This window comes from Maniola jurtina, chromosome 18, assembly GCF_905333055.1.
Source record: "Maniola jurtina chromosome 18, ilManJurt1.1, whole genome shotgun sequence".
Classification (NCBI taxonomy): Eukaryota; Metazoa; Arthropoda; class Insecta; order Lepidoptera; family Nymphalidae; genus Maniola; species Maniola jurtina.
The window spans coordinates 10,069,671-10,096,875 of NC_060046.1; the positions used below are offsets into that span (position 1 = coordinate 10,069,671).

At 40.8% G+C, this 27,205-nt stretch overlaps 1 protein-coding gene across 34 annotated transcripts in view; it reads left to right on the forward strand.

Moving 5' to 3' along the window:
• Positions 1-4,951: 4,951 nt before the first annotated feature.
• The window catches only part of LOC123874566 (tropomyosin-2), a 40,043-nt gene continuing 17,789 nt past the window's right edge, over positions 4,952-27,205 (forward strand). For 14 of the 34 annotated variants that reach the window (XM_045920014.1, XM_045920011.1, XM_045920012.1 and 11 more), the window contains exons 1-2: positions 15,252-15,992; positions 23,063-23,196. In XM_045920014.1, the coding sequence (XP_045775970.1) occupies positions 15,267-15,992; positions 23,063-23,196 (860 nt within the window). In that variant the 5' untranslated portion in view covers positions 15,252-15,266. Of the gene's footprint in view, positions 5,110-5,155; positions 5,175-13,101; positions 13,253-13,994; positions 14,121-15,148; positions 15,993-18,458; positions 18,978-23,062; positions 23,197-27,205 lie in introns of those variants that run through there. The other 20 variants (XM_045920032.1, XM_045920033.1, XM_045920031.1 and 17 more) reach the window with 12 other exon arrangements.

The following is a 27,205-nucleotide window of genomic DNA, read 5'->3' on the forward strand; positions in this document are numbered from 1 at the left end:
TGCAATTGTGCATTATGGAGTTTACCTACATTTCCTGGGCTTCCGATGTCCGAGTGAAACTGCATACGTTGAGCGTGTTTTTATCCAACTGCGGCAAAGCTAAAAGAAAGGGTTATGATTTTAGCAGGCTATGTAGTTTGTATGTTTGTATCCAGTTTCTGTGTAGCGCCTAAACTACTGGGCCGATTTTAAAGATTGTGGTGTCAATTGATTCATTGTAAAGGTCCGGGTGACATAGACTGGTATTTTGTCCAACATTTTGCATGAAAAAAAAACTGTTATGCCTACATAAAAATAAATAAAAATCTGTTTTAGAATGAACAGGTAAAGCCGACGGACGGACGGACGGGCGGACAGACAGACAGACACAGACAGACACACACACACACACATACACACAAGTCGCAATGGAGTACCTAACGGATCGACATAGTTTTTTTCATGGGTATAGTTGAGTGAGTGGAAGGCTACTTTTTATCCCGGAAAATCAAAGAGTTCCATAGTATTTTTAGACCTAATTCCACGCAGACGACGTCGTGGGTACCTAGTAGCTACTATCACACTAATATTATAAAAACGGAAGTTTGTATGTGTGTGTTTGTTACTCCTTCACGCAAAAACTACTGGACGGATTTGACTGAAATTCGGATTGGAGATAGATAATATCCTGGATTAGCACATAGGCTACTTTTTATCCCGGAAAACCAAAGAGTTCCCACGGGATTTCGAAAAACCTAAATCCACGCGGACGAAGTCACGGGCGTCAGCTAGTACATATATAAATAACAGTTTGAACCAGATTGTTGTGACGACACGCGCTATTTTCAGTTCAGCGCGCACTGAAACAACACACAACGCTTTTATTTAATTTGCAAATTCAATCTTCGATCATTGATCGCAGCTACCGAATAAAGCGTATAAAACTATGCACACACAATGAGGAGACCGATAAGTAGGCCTGCATTAAGTATGTTTTAAGTGAATGAAGAATACTTATCCAATCATACAGAGGAGTCTATTATTCACGTAAGTTAGATAAATAGATAGAACACTTTATTGCACACAAAAACACATGTAATGGATCACAATTCACACCACAGAAAGAAGAAAACAGAAAAGACAATTGTGTGCAAAGGCTTGCTATTGCTTGGAGCAATCTCTACCAAGTAAGTTAGTAAGTTTTTGATGGAAAATACTGTAGCTATGAGCTATTTCTTCACTATTAAGATGTTGAAGCTTTTATAAGGTCTAAATGTGTTAGATATTTCTGTTGATCTATCTAAATGAAAGATGGCGAAGAATTAGCTGGAAAGGGTTTAGAAAATACTCTACACTTTAAAAAAAATAATTATATAGACTAGCGCTTGGCAGCAATCAGACCTGCTAGCAAGTGATGATGCAGCCTACGATGGAGCGCGCTTGCCTAGAAGTTGCCTATTCACTCTTGACACGTAAAATAGGTAGGTACCTACTTAACCGAAGTAAATAGCAGTAGCAGATCGTATACAAACACTATAGTAGAGTAGGTTGTATGTAATCGTAAAACCAATTTGCATAAAACAATATATGCCTATTATGCCAAATAAGGATATAACCTTATCTAATAAGGTTATTTCGGTGTCCATATAAGGTAAAGTGTGATGTATGAGTAACACATTGTTCGCTTTCATCTTACCTTATCATGAATCATTGCTCAAGTGTTTCCTTAACTTAAATACCTACCTACTTACATTTTTTAAACTCTTGTGGAAAAAGTCCTGTTAGTATGCATCATCCAAATTACGAAGGACTATCTTTTCAGCGCTCATAAAATTCCATGATTTATAGTACCTACAATTTTTAACCCCCGACCCAAAAAGAGGTGTGTTATAAGTTTGACGTGTGTATCTGTGTAACTTTGTATCTGTCTGTGGCATCGTAGAGCCTAAACGAATGAACCGATTTTAATTTAGTTTTTTTTTGTTTAAAAGGTGGCTTGATCGAGAGTGTTCTTAGCTATCATCCAAGAAAATCGGTTCAGCCGTTTGCAAGTTATCAGTTTTTGTCTAGTTACTGTAACCTTCACTTGTCGGGGGTGCTATAAATTTTTAATTTACACTTGTTAATCATTAGGTATACTCGTGTGACTTGAGAACATTATGGAGAACTTTCAGACTCTAGTTTTCCTCGCGATGTTTCCCTAACTCCGAAAAGTTAGAAAGGGCGTGGCCGGGATCAACGCCTAACCTTCCGAAAAGAAGGCCTTTTGGAGAAAACTCAGAAACACATACCTACTGGAGATCTGTGCTACTCGTAGGTAATAATAATCCTTGTAGGTACTCTAACCATAAAGTAATTAAAAAATAGAAAGATTAAAAAAAACACGTAAGTAAGCACCTAGGTAATCTCTATGATGCAGATGGTGCGATTGCATAAAGTTCGTTCATCAATGTTTTTTTATAACTTGATATAACATCGTGAGAAATGGAATAATACCTCTTTGTTATTGAAACTAAGCGGGAAAATTGAAAACTTTTTGAGCGTAAAAAGACTATATTATTATAGGTAGGCAGGTAAGTAGGTAAGCTACTCGCTTGGATAGCTACGCTTGGAGTGTCTCTACGTGGTCAAAATCAGCAAGGCGATCCAGTACGCGACCCAGGCGTAGGAGAACCAGTCTCCACAACAAACAGCTCAACGGGTTGCGATGCTGAAGTGGCAATGGGCAGTGCAAGCCACATACTAGTTGGGGTCCCAAGGGGCTAGATTGGCGACCTCACACCGAAAGCACAACGTAAGAAGATCCCCTACTAGGTGGACTTAGACGACATCAAACAAGTTACATATACAGGGAGCCGCTTGATTCAGGCGGCGCAGAACTTTGGCGTGTGGAAGACCTTGAGACCTTTGTCCTATGTATTGCTTATGATTATGAATGATACATACTTGCACTTGCACCATTTTTCAAAAACAAGATCTCTGATAAGCCTCATTAGCCACTAAGACTGTATACTTAATAAGTATGTCTCCATTTTATTACACCTTGACTTAAACGCTCGTCGCTCGGCGTCAGATCGTATCAATCAAACACCATAAAAGCCTTATATGGGTTCTATAATCATATCGGCCTTAGCTAATTGTCTGCGTAAACGCCACTTAATACCGTGCCCGCCATTAGGCCAGTATTACAAGTTATTGGCTTTTATTTACTGCCACTTTTTATGGAAATTTTATTTAGGTAAATTGAAAGTTTAACTTCAATTTAAAAGTTAGCTATACTGTTAGGTAGGTACTTTATTCAAAATATACACAAAATCGTAGATAAAAATAAAAATAAAACTTAAACTTAAAAAACTTACCTAAAAATTCATATAATTAAGTACAAAAAATATCCACCGCCCAGGTAAACTGAGTCGCAATCTTGGCGTAATAGTAATATTCTCTGAGCTGAATCTTGACCACGGCACCCATCATCTAAAAGGGATTCTTCTTTTAGATGGGTCAATCACATAAGAGATATTAATATATTGTAGCACACAAGTGTGCGCAATTACAGGTCTCTATTTCCTCATTCTCATAGTACAATGGGACGGCGGTCATCTGACACGATCGGAGAGAGATAGGCACAGGACCAACGGTTTTTTCTTGACTGAATTTCAGACATGGTTTGTAAAAGATGATGAACGACATTTTTGAGATGTGGTGAGGAGAATACTCCGAATTCCGGGAACTGGGCGGGCATATAGAACCTCCGCATTGAGCTAAATATAACTAAGTAAAAGGACCTCCAGACCTATCATGTCTTCAGAGGATCTTAATTATTTTGGAGCCTTATCCCAGGGAGACATTTGTCTATTGGCGCAAAGTGGACGTAGCCCAATGCGTTCCTCTGACCAATTAATCTTCACCATTCTCACTCAAGCTTCACGAAGCCTTTCATGTCACAAGGACATCATTTACAAACGATCCTTAGTGGAAGAGGTCATGCCCTTGAGTAATGGAGAGCAGAGACAGGTACTGAAAACCGTGATTTCATTCTTAGTCATTAGACCAACGTTTCATCATGTCAACTTTGGCTTAGTCGTATGTCAATGCTACTGGCAACTCTGGTAGATCACCACAAACGAGCAAGGTTAAACATGGCGCCTTCAAAGTTACATCTGGGTCAACTGTTTACTTTACCCGTCTGGTGAATCATCTTATCAGCCACAACGCGGTGTTGTGTCGAAACTTCAATGTAACTCGTTTATTTTCTCGTTATTCTCGTCATTACGTTAAGCGTCCATATGGATAGGTTCAAAATGTCACGTATCTACTCCTACCTACTGAGAGTTTCAAAATAAACCGCTACGTTGAACCTTTGCATTTGCAGGAATTCATTTGACGTCAAATTGGATACTTGGAAAATATTTGATAATCCATCGCCGCGCCGGATCTCTCCTCAGAATGAGAAGGGTTTGCCACCACACTTCAAGAAAAGATATGCCATATTGATAATACAAATAGAAAGTTTAGAAAAAAAAAAAAAGATTCCGACGAATTGAGAACCTCCTCCTTTTTTCGAAGTCGGTTAATAAACCGACTAGAGACGCGTATACACAAATATCTAAAACATATCTAATATCTATGTATCTAAACTAAGTATTTGATAAGGACTTTGGTCTTGAAGCACTGAGGATTTTGGACGAAAAGACATCTCGAAGCTTCCCGAAAGCTGCGCTGCCCAGCCGAGTTGGTTTCGGGCAGTTAAAACCTCTTTCTTGAAATTGGACCTACCTAATTGCTCCTTAATGCTCCGTAGATAAAGTAAAATTGTTTTTTTAAATTGATTTTTCTGGCATAATATTTTCTTCCTGTTAAAATCCTCCTCCACTCCTCCGTTCACGTTATTTAATTTATATTTTAACTTTCTTCATCAAGAGCACAGACTAAAAAGCTGTTAAGATCCTATGAATTAATTAATTAGTGCATTTTATATGATTAAATTCATATTTCGAAGCCTTCTCCCTGACGCGCGCTGTATTCTCGGAGCGGGGTTCCGGCCTCATCTCCTTTCGCGGCGGTAAGGCGACACCGACGCACCAGCCGCGCCGCTCGCCAGTCGCACCACAGCACGCGTCGACTCGACATGTAAGTACCAACCGCTCTAGTGTTATAGTGTTAACAGTGATAAGTGTTTATCAAGGTGCATTCCGGTAAGTCAAGTGCGTCCTTTATGACTGTCCTGTCTATCAAAAAGATCCTGCTGAAATGCTTGGTGTTGTTAAAAAGCTAGAACTCAGAGCCAGTTAAAAAAGTTATGGTGTCCGTAAAACTAATTTACAGTCGTGACAAGTAAAACACCTGAAGTTTTTTTTTATGTAAACTTGTTTAGGAAGTATTTAACTGAAGTTTTTTATGAAAGTGAACTTCTTCTATTAGAATTTACATCAGAAATATCTATCTATCTACCCCCAGATTATAAGTTCTTCGTAAAAGTTGTGGCATAACAAACACCTAAGGTTGTTTCATGTGCAAACTTTTCTGTAGAAATAAAATCTAGGTATGAAGTTTTTTATTAGATAAATAAACACTGTTTATTAAAATGAAGTGCTATTTTGTCGAAATAATATTCGCAAAATTTTAGATCTTTAAAACCTCTTTTAAAATTTACATTCCACGTCTTGAACGGGAACGTCTGGTGTACAGTATTTTGTAATCGCGGCGGCCCTGTTTCTATTTTTAAATATCGCGGTGCTCGGTTTCAGAAGTTGTGGCCAATAGGAAACGCGCCTGTCCAAGTTTTCCCGCGTTTTGGCAGTCTGCCAATAGCAAGCGAGCGCGGGAAGCGGAGGCGGGTGTACGCATGCGCGAGCTTACGTGCTTTTCTAGTTTTTCGTTTCAGTGATCCGTCATTATTTTTAGATGTATATCTTTTTAAATGTTTCTGATGTTCTTGAGTATTGAAAAATATACTTAGTAAATAAGTTTTATATATTAATATAATTTATTTCGCAACAACAGCAGCTGTTTAGGTGTGTAAATAATTGTTAGTAGTTTTCAAAGTTGTTTACCATTTATAGATAAACCTTATCAAGGGCAAATAATAATTTATTGTAATAATATAGTAGTAAGGTACTTTTAATCGTTCATTTATTTTGATGAAAAAAATGGGGGTGAAATATTTTTTATATTCGTCTGTATCGAAAGGTATTTAACATTTTTAAAATGTCTATTTTAAAAATATAAGTATATTGTATAAAATCAAAATCAAAATATCCGTTGACAACCTTGACAGCATGAAAATATGTAGTAGATGAGTAGGTGTCGTCTGTAAGTTTCTTGTCAGACAGCAGCTGTCCTGTATTATGTATGATGGTCCAAGTTAGAATGCGTGGTATGTCAAAAGGTCCTTGTTTTTAGGGTTCCATATCCAGAGCGAAAAACGGAATACTAATGTCACTCTTCTGCCTCTATGTCGGTCGGTCGTATAACAGGGATCTACTGCATTTAAATAACCAAAACTTAAAACACCGATTTATCACACTAATATTATAAAGGCGAAAGTTTGTATGTGTGTGTGTGTGTGTGTGTGTGTGTGTATGTTTGTTACTCCTTCACGCTAAAACTACTGGACGGATTGGGTTGAAATTTAGAATGGAGATAGATTATACTCTGGATTAGCACATAGGCTACTTTTTATCCCGGAAAATCAAAGAGTTCCCACGGGATTTTTAAAAAACTACATCCACGCGAACGAAGTCGCGGGCATTAGCTAGTAATTTATAAATTTGTAAGTTGTGATCAAAACAAATGAACATTAATTGTTTTTTTTTTTTTACTTTTTATCAACATACCTACGTGACGGAACCCTATCTTATGCGTGTTGGACACTCACTTGACCAGTGATTCCGGAATGTTGATGGTCGACCCTGAGTGACCTTGATGACGTCATCTGTGCTGCAGGAATTTTGAAGGGCCTAAGCGACGAATGATAAACCATAGAACAGCTGTTGTCATTTGAAAATACAGGCCTATATCACGCCTGTTAAACAGCTAACTTTAACCAATTATTAAATAAACAATAATTTGTTTATTGCAACAATTTTTTAAGGAAATTTTTAACTTCGATCTATTAACCATTTGATCGACAACTTCTTGGAAATAGATGCGAGTAGGTACAAATGATACTTCTAGTTCATCAATGAAGGTTTTTAGAAATTGTATGGCCTTTCTTGACAAAGTCAAAGTTATTTAGATATATAAAGGGTAGGTACTATTGTACACTTTCTGATTATCTAACATTGATGTAGTGGTGATAATTAATTAAATACATTAATATTATTATGAATAAAATCTACTTTCCATGCACATGTAAACTGTGGAATCACACCCTTCTGCGGTGTTCCCATTAGATTACAACATGGGGTTATTTAAGGGGCGGAACAACAAATTCCTGAAAGCATCGCAAGCCTGGCGGTTCCTCTGGTACTGCAAATCACTTAACATCAGGTGACCCGCCTGCCCGTTTGCTCGCATTTTTATTTAAAAAAATCAAGACGGAGTCAATATTTCCAATATTCATAGAAGCAGTTTCCATAAAAAGAAACAAATAAGGTATGCCTTTTACTAAACCTATTAGGTACCACATCACTGATCCCACAATGAATACCTAAATAGACATTTAACGATCAATTACATAGAACATAGATAGGTACTACTTGGCCAAGACGTGCGTGCTTACATATTGAACATAAGGCACTGGTTGTTAAGACAATAGTAAAGGAAGGCTTTTAATAGATGCTTTAGCATACAATGAACGATTAAGGTTATGTATGGTGCCAACCGGATGTTGTTGTGCTAATTATTTCCGAAATCGATTAAAATTACGATGCTGAAGCTGAAGTAGGTACGGATTGGCAAACTTCACACATCTTTGAGAACATTATGACGAACTCACAGACAATGCAGTTTTCCTCACAAAGTTTTCCTTCACCGTTAAAGCAAGTGATATAATATTTTAGTTGCTTTAAATGCAGGATTCGTAATCAGCAATCCCAGATTATTACACAACAGTTCAAAATTCTCATGCATAAAAAAAAGAAAAATTTGTTGCCTAGTGTTTATTAGGTTGCCGATTTTCCTATGCAAAAGAACCTATACCTACGTGACAGGTCAAGATGGCAAACGGGGTGGGGGGGGGGGTTCCCCCGCACCTCATACCCTGATGGCCATCTCGACCTACCTATACGTACCTACCTACTATAGGTACATGCCATAAAACATAGGCAAGTAGGCACAATAATTGTAGGAAAACCTTCATTATGAAGATAAAATGCTAAAATAAGCAATCAGGATGTACACACAGACGATACGAGGAATGCATTATGTTTACCTTACTTAAGCCGCTTTCACACCAATGATTTGCGTCGTGTACTGAAACTACCGAATGCGCGGCGGCGTAAATATTATCGCCAAAAGATTATTATTATTTATTCCATGTAAATACGATCTTCCATTAATTTCCTACATTTTAACATTTTTTAATACCTATCTCGTTTTCTTGTCGGTCTGTTTGTCTATCTGCTTTATATGTATACAAATTTTGATATCGATTTTTTAATTGATTTTGGTCTAGTGGACGCAGTTTTTGCTTTTTGCTTATAGTAAGTAGCTAGGTAGTAGGTACCTAATCTGTTGCTTTGTGCTTACATGCAATAAGACTGTTTTTAGGGATTCATTCTTCATCTTTTCAAGAGCTTTCAAAGCACATTTAAATTGGAATAAGTAGGAAAGCTTCTAGAGACTAGCAGGCGGCTTCTATAAACCTTACTTTTCCGAATTTTCTTAGTATAGTCACGTATAGCTGTAGGCATTGACCACTGTAAACAAAATGACAACTGTTGTTAGTAATAAAACTTTCAAAAATTTTTCAGTGATCACCTACTTTAATAAATAAAGACTAGTTAAGAAGATTTTGATTGGTCCTTTATTAATCAGTTATTTTTTTTTTGTTGTGATACTGATGGGCAATGTAGACGGATTAAAAGTTTTTTTGAAAGTTAGGTTTTAAAGCTAAAGAAGTTTTTTTTACTTTAATATAATTTCTTACCAAATATACTCGAAGGTTACGCTTCAGAATTCGGTTTTGCGAACTGCGACAAATTATTAACAATACTTTTTACGAAATTAAATACAAGGCTGCAGTTTTAAGGTTAAAGAAGTTTACTAATTAATGAAGTCTATCTACCATGTATTTGAATTAATTGGCTAACCCAATTAGGTTATTAGCCTACTTGATATGTATTTAAGCACTAATTACCTAAGTATTTTATTTATGTATTTAGAGTCAAGTTTTGGTGCGCTCGTGGACGTGATCTGAAGGCTATGTAGAAATTGATTGTACCAACAATGACATTCTTAGTAAGTATTTAGGAACAGATTACTAGACGATTAGGACTCATTCCATCACTATTCAATCCATACTAATATTATAAATGCGAAAGTGTGTCAGTCTGTCTGTCTGTCTGTCTATCTGTCTGTTTGTCTGTCTGTCTGCTAACTTTTCACGGCCCAACAGTGTAACCGATTCTGACGAAATTTGGTACAGGGTTAGCTTATATCCCGGGGGCGGACATAGACTACTTTTTATCCCGGAAAATCAAAGTTTCCGCGGGATTCCTATAAAGACCCATCCACTTAACCGATTTGTATGAAAGGTACCGAGGTAGCTTGCGTCCCTGTAATTAACATAGGCAACTTCTTATCCCGGTAACACAAACAGTTCCCACGGGATCTTAAAAAACCTAAATCCACGCGGACGAAGTCGCGGGCATCCTCTAGTACATAATAAACCAGCTTTAGTTTGAATTGCCTTAAGTTTAGTTTGAATTGAATTAAAATGCCATAGGCCTACGTCGTCGTATTAGTTTACAAATTGTGAAAAACCAAATTAATTTTGAATTTCGCGGATAGTCCCGTCTTATGCCCCTTAGCGCTCGTGCGAATTCGAAGCGACCGGCCTGCCCGCGAAATTCAAATTTAATTTGGTTTTTCGCAATTTGTAAACTAATACGACAACGTAGACTTATGGCATTCTGATTCCGACAGTGGCAGTATCATCCTCACAGGTTTATATAAAAATCTTTACTTGAAAAGGTCCAGTTTAAGAAATTAATTAAAGTATCGACTATTCTCACAAATTAGTCTACGACTTCGTTCCCGTGGCTATAGATTTTTAAAAATCCCGTTGGATCTCATTGATTTTCCGGGATAAAAAAAATCAGCCAAATCCGTCCAGTAGTTTTTGCGTTAAAGAGTAACAAACATAGGTAACATACATTACATACAAACTTACGCGTTTATAATATTAGTGGGATTATATTATCTTGTCAAGTTTGTCAAGTTATTGCTATAGTGATCCCTCCTGGTATTTCTGTCTGCTTAGGTATAATTTGTTACTTTATAAAGCCTACAGTTTTAAAGAAGCGATAACTTTGCCTTCGTACAAAGTAAGAACAACATGAACACGGGTCGGTTACATAGCCCGACCGGTCAGCATTGCACTCGGATCCATTTTTGCGAAATATGATTCACACAAAGGAATGTTTTCCCCTTGAATCACGGCGCGCAGCCTCCCAACGTATGGTCATTGGACTAATGGCAAGATTGTATAAAGATTATGTGAGTAGGTACCTATACATATAGGAATGCTTTTATTTTTGAAAATCCCCTTTTCTCTCCAATTAAGCGTAATGCTTGTGCTAGGAGTAGGTACGACATTAGTGCAACGGGTAGGGTTTGAACCGCCGTCCTTTCGGAATTCAGTCCGCTCCTCCACCGTTGAGCTATCGAGGCTTTGGATTATTTTCTTTCATTTTTCAGTTCACGTTTTATTGTTACGATTAATGATTGCAAGGGCCTTTTTTTTGTTTGAAACTATCTTTATTGCAAAGTGACTTCTGCAAATTGCTTGCTTGGTTTAGAAATTATCTACCTATACCTACTACAACAGAACAGTGATACTTAGAGAAATCTGCTTACATCGGATTCGGTTTCGTATATTTTTTATTCGGGATATATGATAGTTCCGGTTACGTTAGTTATCATCAAATTCTGAAGTAATATTTTTTTCTATACTAAAAAGGCACGCTCTGTTGAATATTCATCATCATCATCATTATCAACCGAAGACGTCGAGGGCTGGACATAGAGCTCTTGTAGAGACTTCGACATGCCACGGTCTGGCACCGCCTGTAAAAGCTTGGGGTCAGCCAACGCTGCCCTTCTGTTACGAGGTCGCCGTTCCAGCACCTTGGGACCCCAACGCCTATCGGTATTTCGAACTATGTGCTCTTTCCATTCGCAAACTTCAGTTACGCAACCCGTTGAGTTATGTCGGTTACTCTAGTTATCCTACGGATCTTCTTATTTTTGATATGATCACGTAAAGAAATTTTGGATAGCTTTCTGCATAGCCCGCTGACATTTGAATTAGGAAGCTGTTGCACCTACCTTGAGCATTTACCAGAAGCTGTTGCATCGAATTTGGAAAAAAATAGCCCATAAATGTATTTTAGCCTTTTACATGACAAATATTACCGTGAAAATGTCATATTTTAAATAGGTGGTATTCGAAACTTAAGGCTTGGATGTTGTGTACTTTCTAGATCCAAATTCCAAGTGTGGAATGAAGTACTAAGTCGCTACTAGTTGTACACGACAACTAAGCTGGTTTTGTTTCATACATTCTTATCTGTGGGACCGAGCTACTTACCTACTACTAGAAATCTAGTTTTTTCTTAAAATTCATGTAAATATTTCACTATTACCATAATTTTATTAGAATGAAAAAGTATGTAAAAATTACGATAGTAATTTCATGGCCTTTTTTTACCCGACGGCGGCAAAGCTAAGGAAGGATTATTATTTTAACAGTTTATGTAGGTATGTACTATGTATGTATGTTTGTATCCAGCTTCTGTGTGTTCTGTGTGCTGAATATATTAAAAGAAAAGCTGACTGACTGACTGAGTGATCTATCAGCATCGGCAGCTCAAACTGCCGGACCTTTTTATCCAAGTACCGGACAGATCAGGCTGTTTGGCATGCAGAATTCAGATAGCTATACTGACGTAGACATCCGCTAAGAAAGGATTTTTGAAAATTCAACCACTAAGAGGGTAAAATAGGGGGTTAAAACACAAGTTTTAGTAGTAGTCCACGCGGATGAAGCCAGGTAGGTACCTACATTATGAATGAACCTTCAGAGTCAAAAGGTATATTGACCAAACGATAAACGCCATAATAAATCCTATGCATCAAATGTGACAAGCTAAGCAAGGTAGACAAAAAGGAATGGACAAAAGTTATAGAGGACGCAGGAGCAATGCACCCTGAGCTCCATAAATAGCAGACGCGGGATTTCTTTATGTTACTACGATTGTAATACTCGTAACCATTTATTTTATATGTTTATCTCTTTTCGTTATTCTTATTATTGACTTTAGAACTATACCTAAAGAGAACGTTAACTATGAATAAAAATAAAATAAATTTGACCCATAGGCAATACAAGCTGTTAGTCAAAAAATTCTCCATGTAGAACTTAAAAAACTCTACGAGTTCCTATGTGACTAAATGCTAAGTCAATAAGATAGGTATTAAATGTGTTGGAGGTAAAGTTACAGCAACTACTTAGCCAAGTAATAACTATTTATTTTATTTATTTATTTTAGCATTATTTTGAAAAACTTTCTCACTAAAGGTGTTTAAAAAGAAGGGAGAAAATTGCACAGCTTTTTACAAATAATATAATGAATAAAAGCTTCATATTAAAGAGACCACAAAGAGACCTATCTTTAATCTAAGACAACAGCCTTAATTTATGATTAAAAATTGGTACGAATCTTCAACCCTTTGATTTTTGAAAAAATACAAGATAAGCTTTATTTTTTTGGTTCTGCGCAAAATATCATCAAAGCCATATGTTTCCTGTTAGATTTTGTATTTACCTACTCACAGTACAGCTACGTATCTTTTTACTAAAGTGGCATAAATACTTTATCTAAAAGCTTCGACCTAAAACTTTTTTCCGGATTTTCTCTATACTTATTTTAATTGTACTTATTTTATTTTTCGTAGTTTTCATCAAGGGGAGTAGAAACAAAAAGCCGCCACCATGGACGCGATCAAAAAGAAGATGCAGGCGATGAAGCTGGAGAAGGACAACGCACTTGACCGTGCCGCTCAGTGCGAACAGCAGGCCAAGGACGCCAACCTTCGCGCCGAAAAGGTACTTCTGATCTCCTGGCACTTCCTATGCTTAGATGGAGACTGCCGCGTTAAGTGGAGAGGGGTACAATTATTGGGTCAAAGACAGGACGCAGACACAGAATAATAGTAGGTACCTACTATAAACCAAGGGATATAAATGTAAATCTATGTCTTGGACTAAATATAGAGTATCTTTGTTTGAAAAATTCTAGTGTAATTGTTACTCTGGTAAGACATAATAACATTATACCTAATAGAGAGAGGTAGGTACATAAAAGAAACTGTTAAACTCCTTAAAAAAGATAGAACTGTGCTTAATGGCATTCTAGTAAAGGCAGTGACTACTGGTCTAAATAATGGTGGTAAATGGTTGATGATAAAGTCTCAAAGTCGATAAACACAGAACAGAACACTCTGGTGGTGCTTCTTTTTTTTCTCTCGTCTGGTTTTACACAGATTACCCAATGTCAAGTTTGCAGTTATTTTTTACAAGTTAGGAAAACTATGTAAGTATGGACTTCGCCTGTGCCGGTGCTCGCCGACACACGCGCGGCGCCCATTTAGAGCGCTTCCCAGTCAGTTCCACCACCAAAAAACACCAGTAAAACACAAAAACCGGCCACTGTTGACAAAAAAAAAACACTCCAAAATGGCGCCGCACGCGCGCCAGCAAACGTCAACACAGACGAACCTCTGGTGGCGCTTCCAACATCAATAAACATGTTTCCAGTTTCCACTAACGTAATATTTTATGATCGTAGGCCGAAGAAGAAGCGAGACAGCTCCAGAAGAAAATCCAGACCATTGAGAATGACCTCGACCAAACGCAAGAATCCCTTATGCAGGTCAACGGCAAACTCGAGGAGAAGGAGAAGGCACTACAGAACGTGAGTAGACCGAGTATACCTAATTTATTTATTAGCTCGCGAGTAGAGAGAGTCGATTTTCTAGAAGCTTTTCTATAGGTTTATAGCATGTATTAATTTGTACTTTCGAAAACTTTGTTAGTTTTCGTTAGTTTCAATGAAACTTTGTTTCTGTAGACGGTAACCAATTGATTTAGCATTTCAAAAAGTTCTTGAAAACTTTACTTAAACTGGGCGAACGAAGGGGCCGATAATGAAATTGTATGATTTTCATTTTTCACCAGTTGGACCTTGAGCTTTAGAATTTTAGATTTGAGTAGGTACTTACCTATTTGTGATGTTCGAGTTGCTAAATTGGATTCATCAAGATAAGTCTGGCAGGTGGCTTTGGAAGTGGCTAGTGACACGGTAATATTATTTGTACTAGTGACCACCCTACGCGCAAAAGCGTGATTGATTTAGCGTTACGGTACGATACCGCGTAGAAACCGATAAGGGATATAGGTACTCGTAGGTAAATAAAAGTGCCATACTCCTTTTAAAGTAGCCCGCTACCATCATAGATAACATCAAATCGTTTAGTGAGATCGCAGTCAAGGGCATATGCATGAAGCCTGTAAGTGCTGATGGAGCCCTAAAATGTCATAAGTAGGTACAATACAGTTTTTAGTAATGATGCCAGTGTAGATAAGTTATGAGCCCGTAATTTGCATTCCTCGTATGCACCTAGGTCTGTTACCCACTATGAAAATTACATGAATGTAAGACTTGCACAGGCCACAGATGTTTTCAAACCATGCCCGCACGCTCGCGTACTGCGGTGGTTATTTTCAGCCCGTGACACCTAATATGGGCTCGGTGCCCGGTGTTTAGCTAAAATTAGACCACTGACCGCGTTCTCCGCATGTTTAGCTACTGTTCAAATATTTGAATCCCGTTGTTTGGTTAATTACAAAATTTTCATTATTGGAATAATATGATAAAGTATTCTTAAAAGTTTTGCAACAATGATTCACTCAATTATTGTATATAATATATTGTATTGATTAGCACCTGCAAGTGTGTTAAGAATTTAACGCTTCGTAATGTAATTTGAATTCTACCGCGCGTCAACTAAGCTATGGAATGCGGGAATCGGTAAAGCAGTATCGGTAAACTAAACAAAAGATGACGAAGAAAAGAAACTGCGACGCCAGCGCCACGTTCTCGGCAGTTTCCGTGACAGTCGGTCAACATGGCGGCGAGCGCTGCGCGGCCGGCCGGAGCGCGCGCTGTGCAGTGATGTCCGCGCCCGCGCCCCACGCCCACGGGCGCACCCCCGTGCGGCGCAGGGGGCACCAACACCACCCGCGGCTGAGGGGCGACCGAGGGCCCGCCCCCGGGGCACCCGCCGACTCCGTTCCGTCCAAACGAGGGACCTCACACGGCCAGACAGACGATGTTGTGCCTTGTGTCAATAGTGTTAGTGAATCTCGACGATTGACAAGGACGAATAGTGACGATGCACTTTCCAATCGAAATACTATCGAGGACTCGAATATCGATGATGAAATTGAAGTTGCGGAAATTGATGTTAGAACTGAGGCGGACTCTATTAGCTCGGATGACGATTTTTCCTTTCGAGAGGAGAGATCGGCGGGTGACGGTGCGGAGGTGATCGCGCTGCCCTCCGAGGTATCCGACGATGACCCCGAGACCGCAGAGCTCGCTAAGCTTCGGTGTCCCAGTGAATGCACCGAAGTGTTGGCCGCGAGAGAGAACCGACGGCGCCGAAGATGTGCTGACTATCCCGGCCTCGCGTTCGGCAGCTCCATATTCTCGTCGGACACGATGATGAAATTCTCGATCATCAAGAATGAGTTGCAGAACATAAAGAATACGGCATTGAAAAGGGTAATGTCCTACATTTATTAGTCTTCTGTTTCGATGCGTGAGTCGGTTAGGCGTGGGCCAAATGCGCACTGAAGAACTATTTTTAATCGCGTTCCGTCGGGAAAATCTTGAAGCTGCTCCGCGAAGCGAAGCTAAACATGCGTTGGGCGATCAGCTGAGCCATTGACATTTCGTTTGACTTGTTTACGCTGACGATTACAATCTCCACCGCTAGATGTCGCAGCGATGTCAAATTGCACGTTGACGATTATCGCCCTTATTCCGTTGACTTAAAAAACAGTTTTCAACATTGTGTGATTGTAATAATTATTTCTTTATTGTTGACGCATGTTTACAAAATGGTAGTCTTGAATAGGAATAATAAGTAAAATAAGTACATATGTCATATAGGAATAAATAATAATACAAGGAATCATTATATTCAAACCACCCCAGTTCCTGATAAGAGCAGAGAATCGTCAAGTGGTCATTCATAAATTATTATTCGTCCTGCTCTAAAAGTTAAATTGACTAAAGTTCGTGCCTTCGTGTAAATGTAACTTTCTAATTATTATTATTCTTAACATGCCTTGACACTAATCACTAGTGTTGTTCTGTTTAAATGCTAATTGGTTTTTGTATCGATATTAGTATTTTTTTGTAAATAATCATTAAATAACTTAAATTATGATGTAATGTAAATGATTTTTATTTACTTTGAAAACTCTTCAATATTGTGTTAAGCGACTGAAAAGATTGGCATAGTTTCTTAATTTTTTACGTATTAAGACCTTGGCATTTCGAAATATTTGTAAGTAGGTGCTATACGGCAGAAAAAAGGAAGTGGTGAATCTAAAACCGGTCAAATGTGAGTCGGGTCTCGCTCTTTTAGGGTTTCGTACATATGATTATGAACATCATATTTTGGGTGTACCTACTTATGAAATATTTTCTTTTTTAGATATTATAAATAATAAATATTATATTTTCCGAGATGGCACAAAACTGTGAAAGAAAAACCCAAAAAATATTGTTTTTTCTTTTGGTCACGGCTTACAAACTATGTAGTTTGTAAATCGTTGTGTTCAAGTATTTGTTGTTTAAATACAGTACTATATGCTACATAATACATATATATTCCTAACTATGTAGTTTAGTTTTTGAGGTAGCCGCCGTCACAAAAATAGTCTAAAACTGACAAGTTTTATGGCACCCTTATTTTTTAAGATAAAATAAAATGAAAAAAATATTTTCGTACTCTACTCAATTAGCTCTATCTAAGCAATGATACCCCATAATTGCTAGGGTAAGAAAAAAATCAGGTTCCTTTTTCATGTATTCATGTTTTCAGGGAGCCCCCCTTAAAAATAACTTAATTGAATTTCTAATTCAATACATATTTGGTTTTGGGTCAACGTTCTACACCAACCTAGACTTCATCAATTTCTCTGTTCCTCAGGCATGATTATCTTCAAGCGCAAGCCTATCTCACAATTTTAAAAAAAGGTACCTACCCAGCTGGAACAGCACTGAAATAACGTGAACATTGGACAAGGTTAATTAATGTATCCTTTGTAGGTACCTACCTAGTCTAATGGCGAATTAAACAGGTCGAGCGTTTGTTACAAAAAGAAAAAAGAGAAATCCATCTCATCATGATGATCTTATTGTGATACTAAGATAAAATCAAACTTAAACATAGAGCAAAAAACAATGTAGGTATTGTAAAATGTAAGTAACATACAAAATCTGCATAAGAATTAATATAAAAATTTCAAAAAAATTCAATTTTTTTTATTCAATTAAACTTTTACAAGTACTTTTGAGTCGTCAAGTAAATTTGAACCATACAGTACTTAATATCTAACTTACTAAAACTACACTAAGCATAAAGAGTTATTACCTAAATAAGAACAAGTTGAGTAGTCAGTAGTAGTTAGGTAGTCATATATCGGAATTTAAAACAGATATGTACTTTCTAAATTACGTCATAGTCATAAAAGTAAGAAATTCGGCTGTTCTTCTGCAGTATGATCAAATACGTGAACTGTCGTCTCGGTCAAGACTGACTGACTCACTATTTACTTCATGATGTGACAATTTTTCTCTAGATGGCGCCTATATATTTCACTATACGTAATATTTTTCCAAATTCTTAGTTTATTAATAAAGTTCAACATTAATTATAAGAAAAATAATAGGTAGCTACTAGCTAGTTTTGGGAACTTATCTCTTTATCAATGATCATTCAAAAATTTAAAGTTATTGGTAGATATTGTTCATGCAACATCATTGAAACAATTCTTTTCCCATGATTGTTATTCTGTTTTAAAATAGCCAGTCTAACGTAACTTCCGTAGCTACTTTTATTTTATTGTGTGCAATCTATCAACCGCGTCACCCATCCCACATTTTGGGTTTCCTTTAAAAATATAATGTTCGCTTTTGCTTTTGACCCTACAGGATGTGAGTATCGCCGTCATTTAATAGGTGGAGCTAGTGCGTACCGCACGGTCTGCTGTGTGACGTTTACTGTTCTTGATAAACGTGACATTATAAAATAATGTGCTGAAGTGTGTACAAAGTGTCTTTATATTACAATTAAATAAATCTATCACTGTTAAATGTTATCGATTAAAATCATTGTATAAAAAGGCACGTCGTTAGTTAATTGGTGATAAAGTTGTAGCGTGTGAGTTAGTGGCGGCCATTTTATTCGCCGGCTGTGTTCATTCGGGCCGAGGTGTCTCCGCGATACAGAGCACTAACGAACGGGACAGTCAGTTGGCATTTTCGCGAGAAGGGCGAAGGTGTCTCAAGATTATAGATTTTAGGCGTTTCGTATAACAAACAGTGATCAAAATGACGACAAATATGCAGCAAGGAACCATTTTGGACGTCCTGAAGAAGAAAATGCGTCAAACAAAGGAGGAAATGGAAAAATACAAGGACGAATGTGAGGAGTATCACAAACGATTGCAAGTGGAAATCATGAGAAGAGAAGAAGTAAGGAAATGTGCAATATGTCTGTGATGTGTATTATGTGCAAACTTAGTTAGAATGTGTTCCCTTTTGTGTTAGAAATACTGTCCTGGTCATGGAAGTTATCAGTAGCATTGTAAAAGCTACATTACTATCTACCTATAGTGAGTAATGTCCGGCCACAGTTAGGTGTGCCGGCGACGTACGCGTATTCACCTCTCTTTCTGCTTTATCATCTCGTAAATCGTTAAAGCGAGACAACGAATTAGTATTTTTTCATATTGCCACCGAGTTCTGGCCATCGAAAACTAGTGTTATTCTAAAAAAAACGTGAATAGTTAGCTGATTCTAAATATGAATTTCGGATAAAGGAATCATGGGTTATTTTTTAGGAAATTTAGCGGTACACGGTGTGCCAGTTTCAGTTAATCGTAACAGGTTTGGTGCGTTGGAGGTCGCGTACCAGGCTTGTGCCACATGATGTGAGTGAGCCGGTTCGGGTCGTGGAACCGTGCACCCTTCAATGCATTCCTCATATTCGTAGTTGATCGGATGTCCCCGAAGGTTCGCGCCGGCGCCAGATAGGCGTGTCCGACTCCTTGCCGTTATCGCCATATGACGTAATTTATAATGCTGCAATGCACAAATGTACAATACAAAAATATCGTTGTAGATCAAAATATGAGAAATACTATATTAGACAAATTCATTTTGAAACCTTAATGTTTCATAATTAATTAATTATCAAATATTTCCATTAAGCACTTTTGATTTTATTTCCTGTAAAGCATAACAATTTGCCTTATCAGCTTTCGTACCTATATCAAGTTGATAAGAAATTATTAACTCAAGATGGTGTCGGATATAAACATAATACGGCTTAGCTGTTTGAATGTAAGGTTAATCATATGTTTAAAGGTAGTTAATATCTAAAACGGTAGTTAAACGTAATGTCGTTATGCAATTTAGTACCCAGTTTTGAAGATGAAGCACTCACATTAATCCGTAGGCGGTCGAAACTAGCGATGACAGTGGTTAAGAAAATATTATACCTAGTAGCTGAGATAAAATCTTCACTGAATGGCTTCATAAAATTAATTGGCATCAATTTGAATGTGCATAAAAACTTTAACCAAATCGGAAAGACAAAAATCCAAACCTATACTTTTCTAAACATCAGCATAATATAAAAGAAGATGTAGGGCGCTGGTTTTATCATGTTAATTCAGTTCACTTAACAATTTAATATATCGCAATCGTCATCATTATCCGTATTTTTAAACATGCTAAAAGGAGGCCAAAGAATTATCAAAATTGTCAATAAGTACTTTAGCCAGGTATGGTGGAACGATTAACAAATGTTTGCTCATTATTGTATTCAATAAATGCGCTTATAATGACGACAATAATTACCTCCGGACGTAACTAATTTACTTTAACGCGGCTTAAAAGATTCTTAAAAACACCATAAATGTTTTAAGTGAGATCGCAGGTACAAGAATCACTTAGGATAGTTATTCTAATTTACCGTTCTCTGAATTGTTTCGGGGTCCTAATCGTTGTGTTGATCATTGTTAGGAGTCAATACATTGTGTGCATCGTTGGTTTTACCTGCTATGATAATAATTTTGAACCAAGTTGTATGCTCCCTTTCATATAAAACATCCATTACCTTGTCTATTGAAGTGTAACTCATCACGAAGCCTTATAAATGCAATACGGATCAGTTACTAAAGGAAAATTAACTGTTCCCTGGTCCGGTTCAAACTTTCCACTAAACTGTTCGAAAGGCTGTTGACCCAAAATATGATTAAATCTAAGTTTCTATATGCCAACACAGAATAGCCTTAGGGCGCCGATGTGAACACATTCGAGCGAGTTCAAGGTGACTAGTTTCGTAGCTACGAATAGATTATTTGATTATCACTTAACAATTCAAGAGCCAATGCTTCTATTCGCATAATATACGAGTTTTCTTACTCAGAAAACGAACATAAGATTTGCTGGTATGCGCTGGATAAATTGTACCTATTGGATAACTTCATCAAGAAAAGTGTAGTTACAATGAAGTAGTAGAAAAGTGCATAGAATTTCTCCTACTCAATATTTTGGTCTAAACAACTGACGAATGAAAAGGTCATTAAGCCCATTTAAAATTCGAAGTCGTGCTACCATTAATCATCTTGATAGATGTTAACAATCATACTGTTAATGTTAACAAGTAGATTTTATTTAATAATAGTCTTGTACATGTATGCGAAAAAGATTTATCATTTCTGATTTTTTTACTAATGAATATGTTTAAATATAAAAGGAAAAGCTGACTGCTGAAGCTTGCGAGTGAAGTTAGCATAGCTGTCAGATGGTAACTGTTTTTATTTGAATGGGTACCTAATATCAGTAATATCAATAAGTAGATATGAATTAACATACCTACGCCCGTGAATGGCCTCCTCACGTTTATTATTAGCGCGATAATGACACAGGATAAAAGGAGAAACTGGGACTCGTTTAAGCATCGTCGCAACAAGGACGCGTGATGTCATAAACATGTGCGTGAGCCGTTGAATATAAATAAAGAAGTAACTAGCGAAATATTTCTGACGGTGGTTAATTCTCCACACGTATAATGTGCCGACGTTTAACAATGCAACATGGTGGGTACGTACATGATACATATGTAAAGACCAAGAACAATGTGGAGACATAAAGACTTTTATGGTGCCATCACTGCCATTCATCGGTTTTAGGACAGTACGGTAAAATAAGTGAAACAAAACGGTGATTCACAAGTTTGGCACATCACTAACTATCGGAAGTCACGTGATGTAATTAAAAATATCGACAGTGATTTTTACAATTTCTTAATCGATAGATAGTTCCGTGGAATCGGAAAATAAAGAGGATGATTACCTATAGTGATTATATTTTAAGTCAAGAATTTTACACTAAGAAAATTGATGAAATGATGATACTCGTACATGTGGAGAATGACAGAGAACATATAAATAAAACTAACGAAGGAAAATAACGTATTATCGTATAGTTAGGTAATAATTAGTTTATTAAGCAAATGTCTCCTCGAAGGCATTATTACCTACGTACTGATAAGTCGTTACGTTTATCTGGAATTTAAATGAGTAAATTTATTATTAGATACTTATTCGGTAACGCGATGTCTATCACCTTTTGTATTCTTCATCGTTGGTATAACTACCCAGGTACTTACTTGTTAGGAAATGTTTAGCATAACGTTTTGTTTGCAAAGTTAGTTAAGTGTATAGACTACTAAGTTGAGACAAGAAAATATTAAAATAATTGGGTATTAATGAATCATTGGATTTTGAGTCATTACCGTCCAGGCGGATCGTGGTTATTACGAAATGTAAACTACTGACTTTCACACTCTGACAAAAATATACATTATGTAGGTAATCCTTAATAGGTTCCTCACAGCAATAAATACTTGAATTGAACAGAACCACAATAATCTATTTTCTTTTATTTATTACGGCTATATACTTGAATATGCTCTCACTTGATAGAAATTGAGGATGCAACCTAAAATGGAAACTCGTTAAACTAAAAGAGCTGCAAGAAGTTTAGTGAGTTTAAAGAACTATACTTCTATTAATTTTCTATAACCGTATCAGGAAGCTAAATCGCAAGATAGAATAGTTGTGCTAGTTGGGCAACTTCCGAAATAGCTAAAAAATTGAATTTAGCGTAATCGTATTTTTTTTTTGTATCAAACAGGAGCGGGTCTAACCCGCTCTGGTTTCGCTCAGATACAATTTCTAAATATCCTTTCGTTTAGGTTCTCTCTATAACTTAGACTGTGGGAGAGAAGAAAGAGAAAATCTCGTGAGGAAACTTGCCAGTTTTTCATAGTGTTCTAGAATCTAGATTGTGCGTGAGGTGTGCTAATCCGCCCTTGGCCAGCGTGGTGGACTATGTCTAAGCCCTTCTCATTGCGAGAGGAAGTATGTAGTAGACCCAGCTGTAGTAGGCCGACAATGGGTAGAGTTGATGATGATAATTATTTAGATATTTCATAAGGAATTTTTAACACACTTGGTGTCTGTCCTGATGAAAGATTATATCCGCAGGCCGAATCCGAAGTTGCTGCGCTCAACCGACGCATCCAGCTGCTCGAGGAAGACCTGGAGAGGTCAGAGGAGCGTCTCGCGACCGCCACCGCCAAGCTCGCGGAGGCTAGCCAGGCCGCCGATGAATCGGAACGGTGAGTCCGCACCAGGTTGAAGCCCTAGGGCCTAGTATTTCCTAGACAAACTGGCTGCTAAGTGCTAACGTTGTCTGGTGTCACAGGTACTATGCAAATGTTTGGCTTTGTACCTAAGCCTAGCATTCTAGATACACTCGTAAATTCCAGATAGGTATTTAATGGGCAATCTTGGTGGATACTTTAAAGTGAGGCATGTAACGAATAAAAAAACAAATAGGCCCAAAAGTCTCAGAGAAATCGGATGGAGTAGAAAAATATCACGTTGAATTGAGAAGCCTCCTCCAATTAAAAATGAAGCTAAATTGTCAGATTTAAATTAGGGGTATAGGCTGAATAAAAACTGCTATACTTCTTCCAAATTATACCGTTTAGATTTTAGAGAATGTAAGTTATTAGTCATAGGTTTTTTAATTTATAAATCCTTATTAGTACGTTGCTTATATTATCTAGATTCCAAGAAATAATTTGATAATGATTTTTTGATTGAAGTAAGTACCTACTGCAGTCCCATGCATTATATCTTGATGCAGTACGTATCTAATCTACTCACGGCTATCAGCAATACTTAATTATTTCTGACAAATAAACAAATCTTCATCCATTTGTTAGCATAATGATGGTTTGAATAGTTCAAATCAAATTAGCTTGACTTAGTTCCTCTAGCAGCCAAACTTTTTTTACTAAATTAGTAGGATAAATCAATCACAATTTTTTCGATTTTTTGACCCGATAATTTTGTAGTAGGTATTGGCATAGTTTAAGCAAAAAAGACCACACGTTTACCTATCACATACCGTTGCAACGTAATTATAACTAATTTGTACCTTTAGTTCGCGACAGGTTGACATGGCAATCGGGATATGAGGCCGGGGGACGCCTCGTACACCACCCCCACGTTACCCGCGCTATCCCGAACCGAGTTAGCACGGGTGACATGCGGGTGTGCGGGGCGTCCTCTCTCTGATTGCCATGTAGACCTGTCGCGAACTATAAGTGGGCCGGTGTAGGATAAAATCCAGACGGAAACGAGCCCGTCTGCCGTCGAGTGCGCTCGAATCGTTTGCGCACCGGCGTTCGGAGCCCGCCTACAGTCTTTCGGACCACTTTCGCGACTTGCCTGTCCGAAACTCACTGCGTCCAGCGGGGGTGGTTCGGACTCACGCGTTCGTGCTTCCCGGTCTAGTCTCCCGGTCTGCCACAAGCGGCAAGCCCCGGGAGCTGGGCCGGTGGGGTCGACGTGCCGACACCCTTGTCTCGGGCTCACGCCAGGCAAGGACCGCCACCGTTTCGTCCGCCAGCGCTCCGATAGCGCTCTCGCGTCCGCGACTCGCGCTGTGCGCATGCGTTCAAGAAGCCGGTGGTAACGCGCGGAAAGTGCATTATGCCACCACCGCCGCTTCCGCAGCGCCGCGCGACGCGCCCGCGCCCCATCCGCCGCAGGGTGTTCGTCCGATCGTCGGACACCCTGGAGGCCATCATTGCATCGGGCCAGGCAACCCTCGCCGCCCGCGCTGCAGCAGCCATGAACAGTCCAGCAGTCGGCGCCGGCGAAGAATCCTTCGCCGCGAGCCCACTCGCACTTTCGCCGGCTCCATCCTCCCCGGCCTCATCGCTGCCGGCCATCGCCTGGCCGGCTAGCCCAGCCGACCCACGCGCCGCCGACCCGCGCGCCCCCGCGCCCCGCACCGATTTTCGCGCTGTGGCGCCTCGCCACGACCCGCGCGCGGCCGCGCCGCCTGTCGCCGTGCCGTCCCGCGCCGACCCGAGAGCGGCCGCGTCTCGCGCTGACGTGAGCGCCGCCCCGCGCGCCGTACCCGCGCCCGCGTCCGCGGCCACACCGACCGCCGCGCCGCGCGCATCTCTCCAACCCGCCGCGCCGGCGACTCTCTCTCCGTCGCCGCACGCGCCGCGCTTCCCGGCCCCACAGGACAACATTGCTGTGGGCCGTTTTCCCTCTCCGCCGCAAAGGAGAGGAGAGAAAACACCGGCCTTCACTCCACCAAATATGCCGGCCCTGTCTCCGGAACCCATGGAGACCGCGCCGGCGAGTGAGCCCGGCCCCTCCTACGCAGCTGCCGCGGCCGCTGCAAAGAGGCCCAAGACGACCCCGTCGGGCACCGCTCCAGTGCGCGCTCCTGCGCCCGCGCCCGCCGCCGCCGCCACCGTCGACCCCAGCAAGACGCCGAAGCCGAAGGCCGCCCGCTACCCTCCGCTGATCGTGGAGGTGCTGCCGGACTGGCCCACTCACTTCCGCGAGCTGAAGAGGCTCCTCGGCCATGCTCCCAACGGACGCCCATTTGGCAAGGGTGTCCGCTTTATACCCAAGTCGGACCAGGAGTTCCGCGCCATCCAGCGCTACCTTACGCAGCTGGAGAGCGCCAGCGGAATCTCCTGGTTCTGCTACTCGCTGCCGGCTGAAAGGAGCCTCAAAGTCGCGATCCGCGGTCTGCCGGCGAACACAGAGCCGGAGCTCGTCGAGGCAGAGCTGCGAGAGCTCGGATACGTCCCCGAGCACGTGAGGACGATCCCCGCGCGCCCAGGCAGGCCTGGATGCCTCATGTTCGCGCAGCTGCAGCGGGCACCAGACATCACACCGGGCATATACGAGGTGCACGAGCTCCTCTGTATGCCCGGCATCACTATTGAGGCCTGGCGTGGCAGGAAGGGGCCCGCCCAATGCCACAGGTGCCAGCAGTGGCGGCACAGCTCGGTGAATTGTCACCGACCCATAGTCTGCGTGGCCTGTGCGGGGAACCACGCAGCCAGGGACTGTCCGCGCCCCAAGGAGGAGCCACCGACGTGCGCCAATTGTGGCGACGCGCACACGGCGAACAACGCCAACTGCCCCGTGTTCCGCAAGGAGCTGCGGAACCGTAGGGCGGGCACTGTCGCGCGCACCGCACCGGCGCGCGCCGCCGCCGCCGCCTCGACAACCGAGGCCAACGCACCCGGCTCGCTCATGGCTGCCGCCAACCAGCCACAGCAGCAACCGGGCCGCAAGCGCCGCCGCAGACGTGGCAAGCGCGCGCAGCCGCGCCATGACACGGCGCCGGCCGCGCCACAGCCCTCTGCCAAGCGCCCGACGGCGGCCGCATCCGCGGCTCCCGCCGCGCCACAGCCTCCTACCAAGCGCCCGACGGCGGCTGCACCCGCGCCGCCAGCCGCCCAGTCCAAGCCCACCGTGGTCGCCGCTCCCGCGAGGGAGACGAAGGCGAAGCGGAAGGGCGCGCCGCGCCCGGCACCTCAGCCGGCCCCCGGCCACTTGGACTCCAGACTTACCAAAGTCATCGGCACCCTACACCAGGTTCTGTTGGCAATCCAGGAGCAGCGTGATCCAGCCCCGCTGATCCTCGCCTGCATCATGGAGCTCTGCAGCTCTGAGTGAGCTCCGTGTGGCATTCTGGAATGCCGACGGGCTTTCGTCACAAAAAGCCCGTCTTTTCAAGAACCTGATGTCTCAGCGTCGAGTGGACATCGGCCTGATCAACGAGACTCACCTCAGACCAGTAGACCGGTTGAACTTTTCGGGATACCACGTCTACCGGGAGGACCACGCCTCGCCGATCGGGACTGCTTACCGGGGATTAGCAGTTTTGGTCCGTCGGAATGTCATCCACCAAGTGCTGCCAGTACCTCAGCTGCAGACGACCTACGCACTGGGCGTGGAGGTCTGCATTGACCGCCAACCCACCCGTGTGTTCGCCTTTTACAAGCCGCCGACGAATCGCCTCGCAGTGACTGACGTCCACACCTTGCTGGACTCGCCACTGCCCACGATTATCGCCGGGGACTTCAACGCGAAACACACGGCGTGGAATTCCAACCACGTGTGTCCGGACGGCAGACGCCTCCTGGACGATGCAGACCGCCACGGGTACGTGGTGCTGGGGCCAGAGGTCCCGACGCACTACCCGTACGCCGCAGCATATACGCCTGACGTCATCGACATAGCCGTCACCTGTGGCTTGTCCGCCACGCCGACGTTAGACGTACTGGATGACCACCT